Source organism: Stegodyphus dumicola, chromosome X1, assembly GCF_044657685.1.
Source record: "Stegodyphus dumicola isolate Sdum_Otavi_A_Nest chromosome X1, ASM4465768v1".
In the NCBI taxonomy this organism is placed as follows: Eukaryota; Metazoa; Arthropoda; class Arachnida; order Araneae; family Eresidae; genus Stegodyphus; species Stegodyphus dumicola.
The window spans coordinates 45869454-45877076 of NC_140780.1; the positions used below are offsets into that span (position 1 = coordinate 45869454).

General features: G+C 33.3%; 1 protein-coding gene across 1 annotated transcript; it reads left to right on the forward strand.

The window, feature by feature from the left end:
• Positions 1 to 3435: 3435 nt before the first annotated feature.
• On the forward strand, positions 3436 to 5527 carry LOC146993132 (uncharacterized). The gene is made up of 2 exons (XM_085808149.1): positions 3436 to 4269; positions 4606 to 5527. The coding sequence occupies exon 1, from the start codon at positions 3436 to 3438 to the stop codon at positions 4258 to 4260; it is 825 nt and encodes a 274-aa protein (XP_085664275.1). The 3' UTR covers positions 4261 to 4269; positions 4606 to 5527.
• Positions 5528 to 7623: the final 2096 nt, after the last annotated feature.

Here is a 7623-nt window from a genome sequence, read left to right on the forward strand (position 1 = left end):
AAAATAAAGTTTTACTTCACGCTTTCTTCGCCAAGCCGGCGGCACTGAAACTAATTTTTTCATTAATGCAAGAATACGAAGTTATTTTACTTTCGGCCAAATTTTGGGTTTAACATAACAGAATTAGTCTTTCGACCAACAGGAATTGCTTGCTCTTAGATTTTACACTTAAAGAAAATAATATTTTTGCCTTAGCTAAATAAAGTAAAACAAAACTAAGTCTCAACCGAGACAAATTGACTTCCGTCAAAACATAGAACTTCGTATTTACACATAGCATTTCAGAACAAAAGAAAAAAAAATTATAGGAGATTTTAACTTATCTTTGACTTTTCGATGATTGGAACTCCGACATCCTCTTCTGGCAAAATTGATCCCAAGTTATAGAATTCATGGCCGTCAATCTCCGCTTTTGGGTTCTTCTAGTTTCCTCCATGGTGACTTTTCTTTTTCGCCCTCTGTACGCCGGCCTCTTGGGGTGGTAGTCTTCGGGTTCCTGTCTTTTCCGTTTTGCCCCTGGACGGCTGGTCTTGGCGGCCTCCGGTCTGGAATCTTGCTTGAATTTTTTCTCTTGGTGCCAATCTTTTCGTTCCTCCTTCTGTCTTTTTCTTCTCGTGAACGGCGGCCTTGTTTGCTCCTGACTATCTGGCCCTGGAAGTGGTTTCCTCGACTCAGATTTTCTACTGCGAGACGTTGTAACTGGTCTTTTCCTATTTACCAAAGATTCTTTACGCGGCGGCGTTGATTTCCTGCATTTCTTGAATGCTGGAGTCTGACCATTTTCCTTCCTTCTTTTCGGTACCGTCGCATGGGTTGTAGAAGGGCTAGGTTCCTCTTCTCTTCTCTGCTTCTTGGGTGGTGGAGCGGGTGGCGTTAATTCTGGAATTTCCACTTCTTTTGCGCTTGTGTCCTGCAAGAAACTTTTAAGGATTTCAAAATCATTTTGATTATAATATTTTTCACCTGGTCGGGACTTGCTTTACAGGTTTCCCCTCTCTCGTTCTTAAGGTACAATATGACTCACTTGATTTCCTGTATTACATAGGGGCCTTCAAATTTTGGAACCAGTTTTGCAGTGAAATTATCTGGGGCACTTGATAAAGAAAATTTTCGCTTTAAACTTTATCCCCTACTTTAAAATCTGCTTCACGGCGTTTTCTATCATAGTAAAGTTTCTGTCTATTTCTTGCCGTATCCGAACATTTAACCACCTGATCAATAAGTTTCTGTATATCTTTTTGTTTGAATTCTTCCTCTCTTTGTTGCACAAAGAATAATTTTTCTAGTGGCGTAATTAACTTACATCCTAAAAATAATTCTGCTGGAGTTTTTCCCGTAGTATCATAATTTGCTGTTCTCAAAGCATAGGCTAACTCATTTATGTAGCCATCCCAGCGCTTCTGATGTGTGCAAACATAACTTCGAATTATTTTTACAATATTTTTATTAACTCTTTCTGCGATGTTTGCCTGCGGTCTATAGGGAACCATTTTGATATGGCGTATGCCAAGTCCAGTGCTAATGTTTTCAAATATTTGGCTAACGAATTGTTTACCGTTATCGCTAATGACTTTTATCGGTGCACCGTATTTTAAAATGTATCTGTGTAAGAATGCATCTGCGACAGTTTTGGCTGACGCGCGTTGAAGTGGAACAATTTCTGTCCATTTTGAAAAATGATCTACAAATACTTACAAGATGCTTACAAGCTTACAAGATGCTGCTGCTGATATGTTAGACATGGTTTGTTTATTGTTTCACTTTTTTATAATACTGGGCCTAATTTAATTACCTGCATATTTATTTATTGCCTATACTTACTTACAGTTCATGCTTGCTGCCTTTGGCACAACCTCACTGTGTGGTTTGTTTTTTTGTACTTTTATTTATTTTGTGTACTTTTTTTTTATTACTTTATGTATTTACAGGATCATTTTGAGGAATCTCAATTTGAGTCACTATGCAAAGATAGAAAAAAACTAAGAAAAACTGCAGTACCAACACTCTTTAGCATTCCAAATCCACCACCATCTGTAACTGACAAGAGGATAAGAGAAGTAAGATGTCCTAAGCCAAATACTGAAGTGGTAAATTATTTAATATTCTCCAAAAAAATTGTTGAAAAAATCATTGTTATTACAAATATATTAATTCATCCAACCATTGTTTAAAAAAATAATCACAGCATAACATGTTTACTATTTCTTTTTGAATTTAGGAAACTCTACCTGCTTCAAATGAAGAGTTGTTAAAAAAAAATAGAATTCCTTGAGCAACAGCTTCAAGAAAAAGATGCAAAATTGACATCATTTTTGTCCGATGAGCAAGTAGGAACCCTTGCTGTGCAGTCAAAAAGGAACTGGTCAGAAAAGTCCATTATAAAAGGACTGAAGATGCGATTTGCTTTGAGCAAACATGGATATAATTACCTCAGAAGTACTGGATATCCAGCACCATCGTACAGTACCTTGAACAGGAGGATTAGGGACATAAAAATTAATTTCGGCATTTTAGAAAATTTGTTTTTTTTCCTCAAGACAAAAGCTCATTCATTGGATGCTCTTGATAGGAACTGCTGCCTTTTAGTTGACGAAATGGAAATAGCTTCATATCAAGATTTTGATACATCGTCTAAGTCATTCATTGGAAATGTTACGTTAGGAAAACCTGCAGTTGCTAAGCATTACACTATTGTAATGCTTAGAGGCCTTAAAACATCATGGAAACAGATTGTTGCCAATGAATTAACAGGGCCTTCAACATCAGGTTCTGACATGAGTAGCAGCTACAGAAATAGGTTTAACTGTAAGAGCCTCTGTTTCAGATATGGGAAGCAATAACAGAGCAATGTGGTCGTCATTGGATGTATCTGTCTCTAGGACAGATAGGAAGACAAATTACAATATTGGAGGACCTGATGTTTTCATTCACAGTATTGCAGATGTACCACATCTCATTAAAAACATGAGAAATGCATTTCTTTCAAGTATTATGATATTACCAGAGGAATTTCGCCAGCAGCATGCCTTGCCATCGAGGATAGTATCTTCAGTGTATGTGAAACGACTCTGGTCAAGTGAGATAGAATCAGATGCTGCCCTGAGATCTCTACATCACTTGAACAGAGTTCATCTCTTCCCAACACACTTTTCCTCGATGAATGTGGCATCTGCTGTGCAATTGTTTTCTGTAAAAACAGCTGCTGCTATTGAAAAAGCAGTTCTTTTACACCAAGTTGCAAAAGAAGCATTAACTTCTGCATGGTGGCTGAGACTTGTAGCAGAATGGTTTACAATTATGACTGCAAGGCATCCAAAAAAAGGCATCACTATCAAAAATCAAGATGAGAAATTTAATATTTTATTGAAATTCATTCATGTGACTGAAACTGTTCAGTTTGGAAAAGCATGGAAGTCATTTCAAACTGGCATTATTATGAGCACATTGAGTGTTGTGAAACTCTCAAAAGAATTATTTTCCGAGGGGTTTACATTTTTCTTACCAGGCAGGTTGACACAAGATGCGCTGGAAAATGCCTTTTCACAGATTAGACGAAAGTCGGGTGCAAAGCCTACTGCTTTGCAAGCCAAGAGAGCACTGAAATTAGTGTGCCTATCACAGTTCATTTCGGATATCAATAATACAAATTATTGTTCTGAAAGTGACCACAGCCTCTTTGATGCTTCTGAATTAGAGGTTGCTATCAGAAAGGAGGTCTTGCATCCTATCTCCAATTCTGTAGTGCCATCTACCTCTTCTGCAGTGGCAGTGAAACGTCGCTTGCCCCCAGCTGTGGAAGAAAATGATATACATTACATCGCAGGAGCCATATATAATAAGTTGTTGAAAAAAAAAAGCATATGTGAAAATTGTAAAACAGCTATGACCATTTCAGAGGACATGCTGGAACCTGACATACCCGAGCATCGCACAATTCTTACAAAACACAGCAATAAAGGTGGACTGAAGGTCATCTCTTCAGGAATGTATCGAATATGTAGGGAAGCTGAACGAGAATTTCAAAAATGTAAAGATGTACTCCTTCGTTTACGATCAGCCATCACAAAAGAATTAGTTGAAAGAATAATTGATAAATGTACGCATGTGGCCATGCCAGAATGCTGTAATCTTAAGAAAGTAATTATTGATAATTTTTTTATTACTAGATGCAAAGGCCTTACACAGCATCTTATCAACAAAAGAGCCCATAACGTTTCATATTCATCAGCATCGGCCAATAAGAAACAAAAAGTAAAATAATTTTAGAAGGTATGTATGTTTTATATTAAATAATTTATGTGTTTTATGTAATATGTATTACTTTTTCCTAGGCTACGAGTATATAAATTTCTGTGTTTGATGTTATATATGTTACTTTCTGCTAGGCTATGAGTATATTATTATGGTATTATTTTCTTGTTTCTAATATATAGAATTATAGCATATTTTCCAGTATAAAATTTCAGTTAAGTTTTACTTAAAAGTATGGGAAAGCAGATTTGTTTCATGCATGATCTTTATAATACTGGTATGAAATAAATGAATTTTAATCTGTAAACAATTTTTTGTTAATATTGAAATGTGTTTCTTTGGATACATTTTTAGGCACTTGTGGATCATGTCAGACAACATGCAATAGAGAAAAGTTGTCCATGTGCATAAATTTTCCCATTGTGTTACTTCATTTTATCTAAATTTCAAGGATAATTCTTTTCATTTTTATATGGCATGTTATCAGTATAAAGGCTAGTGAAAATAAATTGGTATGTGTATCTGTTTTTGAAGTGTAATGCTTAAATAAAAAGATGGTGTGTGTTTCTTCATTTAAACAAAATTTCAAGGATAGTATTTTTCAGCATTGTACTGTTTGTTATTTCTCAATGTAAAGGGTAACAAGGGGAAAAAAACTGGTATGGTACATCTGTTTTTTAAGCATGATAATTTTATTTATTTCTTTAGTGATGCATATATATAGAGAGAAGGTATTTGGTCCAACTGAAGTTATAATAAATCTAATTTTACTAGATCTCTTTCTCCCGTCAGGTGTAGAAAATTTTCAAATGCAGAAAGTTTGTTTGCAGAATTAATTCATTTCTGATAAACTTATTATCATTAATTTTTTATATAACATGTTATTAAGTTACACGTTTGACTACTGTGTAATAAACTTGTATTTAGGGCAAAAAATTAACTATTTTGCAGCTGGTGACTAATATCATATGCTTCTAAGAATATTACTTTTAACTTTTTTCATAATTTTTGTATTTCAGGAACATGAAACTTTATTTTGATATACTTAAATAATAAAAGTGTGTATCTGAATCAATTAATGGATACAAATATTTTAAAGTTATTTTTAGAAGATATTTGCCATATCGCTTCTAATAATTCATAAAGTATGTTAAAATATAGGTAAATAATTTGGTGCAGAATTCAAATTTAGGGTTTGAAATATAGTGAATCATGAGACTAAATGATTTTTATTGTCATGATTTGCCTGGGCTTAAGAATGTACTTTTCGCCCGGTGGAAATTGTCATCAAACTGTCCTGAACAGGCTTTTTGTTGATAATAACTTCCAGGCTTATCAGTACCTCCATTTGAGTGGAGGGTATACAAATATAGTACCCAATTTAAATTACATTGTGATTATAATAATATTGTGGTATTAAATAAGTGATTATAATTACAATTTAGATAATTGCATTGTAATTATATTACATTGTATCTGTGAACTCTTAATTTCATTACTTTATGCAATTATGTTGTAAGTGCATAATCTAATTGCAATAATATAATCTATTCACAATTACAAAATAATTATAAATGCAGTTACATCTTAAATAGAGGCCATTTTAATACTTTTAAATTTTTGCAAGATAACTTCCCATTAAGGTTCATTTGGAGGAAACTATGCAAATACTAAAAAAGAAATTATGCTAAATTTACATATTTTGTACAGTAGTTTCTTGTTATAATGCTGTTCAATATATCTTCAATACTTTTGTAAATTTAACGACATTCATTGAAATCACTGTGGTGCTTTAAAAAGAAGTTTCTTAGTTATGCTTTCTAATAAGAATGTGTTAAAAATTAAGTATTATGTATAATAACTAGCAATTAAAAAACCTTGACTGCATGAAAATGCTGTTGCTGTGTAAAATAGAAAATAAGCTTATGAAAGATAGAAATAAGCTATTTTATGACTATTAGAAATTTTGAATATTAGAAAATAAGCTATTTTATGCTTTGAAATGAATTACGTGGGGTTAAGTCGTCCTTTTACAATTTAAGAATGTGGTTAACACACATTCTTAAATTGGACAGGTTTTATCTAAATTATTAGTATAAAATATATAAACTAGGAATTATTTTGTAACATAACTCAAATTACAAAATTCATTCTATATACGTTCAAATTTATTATCTTTTATGGAATAACTGTTTTTTAATTTAGGTAAAAATTGGATTTTTAGAAGTATTGCAAATACAATGCAACACAAAGGTGATCTGATTGGAGAGGAAGGACTTTTTATTACGGTTTCTAGTTCGTATTTATATTACATTTGGTGAAAATCATCCAAAACACAGAATGCTGTACTTTCTTCTTCCATATATGTTATGAAATATTTCACACATTTAAAAGAAAGTGTTTCTTCAGAGTCTTGCACAATTATTTCCATATACCTCAGACTAAAATGACAACATATTCTTAAGTTATTTTTTTAGTATGAATTTAGTGTTTTTATGGAAATTTTTGTTAAAATGTCATTAAGATAAATTTATTTGCACACTCTACGCTTTAACTATTTCCCCATTTGACACTATTGAAAGTTTTTATTCATATCTTATTTATTTTAGTCTGCTAACAAAACTGAAACATCTAAAGAATAAGTTATTTTGAATATGTTTACAAAATATACGCGAAATTTTTATTTAAGTGAAAACGTCTATATACTATTCGAGAATTAATAAATTATCCGAAAAGTTTATGTGCGCTGAATGCCGCGCGTCTATAAAATAAATCTTTAAAAAAACAGCAGACATTCAGCCAGCGTGTGCGATAAACGCGCCAAAATTGGTAGCGCGGTCCCTCCCTCGCCAAGAGAGAAAAGTTAGTGATTCAGCCAAGGAGGTTAGAATACATGGAGATGCCCTGCGCGCAGTCCAAGTGAAGCCAAAAAGTGGGGGAAAGCATGCCCTTAGTAGTCGTGGCTTTAGAAAGATTGACGAGCTCTTCAGCCAATGAGGCAGAACCTAGCCACACCCAGTTTCGTAAATTAAAGACCGTGGATTCTTCGCGCGCTTTTTCCTTCACTTTTTCCCGCCATTTCATTTTATTTCTACATTTTCTATCATCTTGTAGACGGCTGCAATATTGTTCCGAGAAGCAATTTTTATTCCTGCCAAAATGGTAAATTCCTGCGTCGCTTTCGGCTGTACAAATAGAAGAATAGCAGGATCCGGTATTACATTTCACAGGTAAATATTCTTTTAACATATATACTATCATTTATTTAATTATACTTTGCTCAAAGTTAGATAAAAATTTGCTGTGCATGTTTAAAACATATCCAAGGAAACGGCTGCAAGTGCTGATAATTGTATCAATTCTAATGATTAT

Coding starts and splice junctions, on each gene's coding strand:
- LOC146993132 (XM_085808149.1), top strand. CDS start 3,436: ATGAGCACATTGAGTGTTGTGAAACTCTCAAAAGAATTATTTTCCGAG.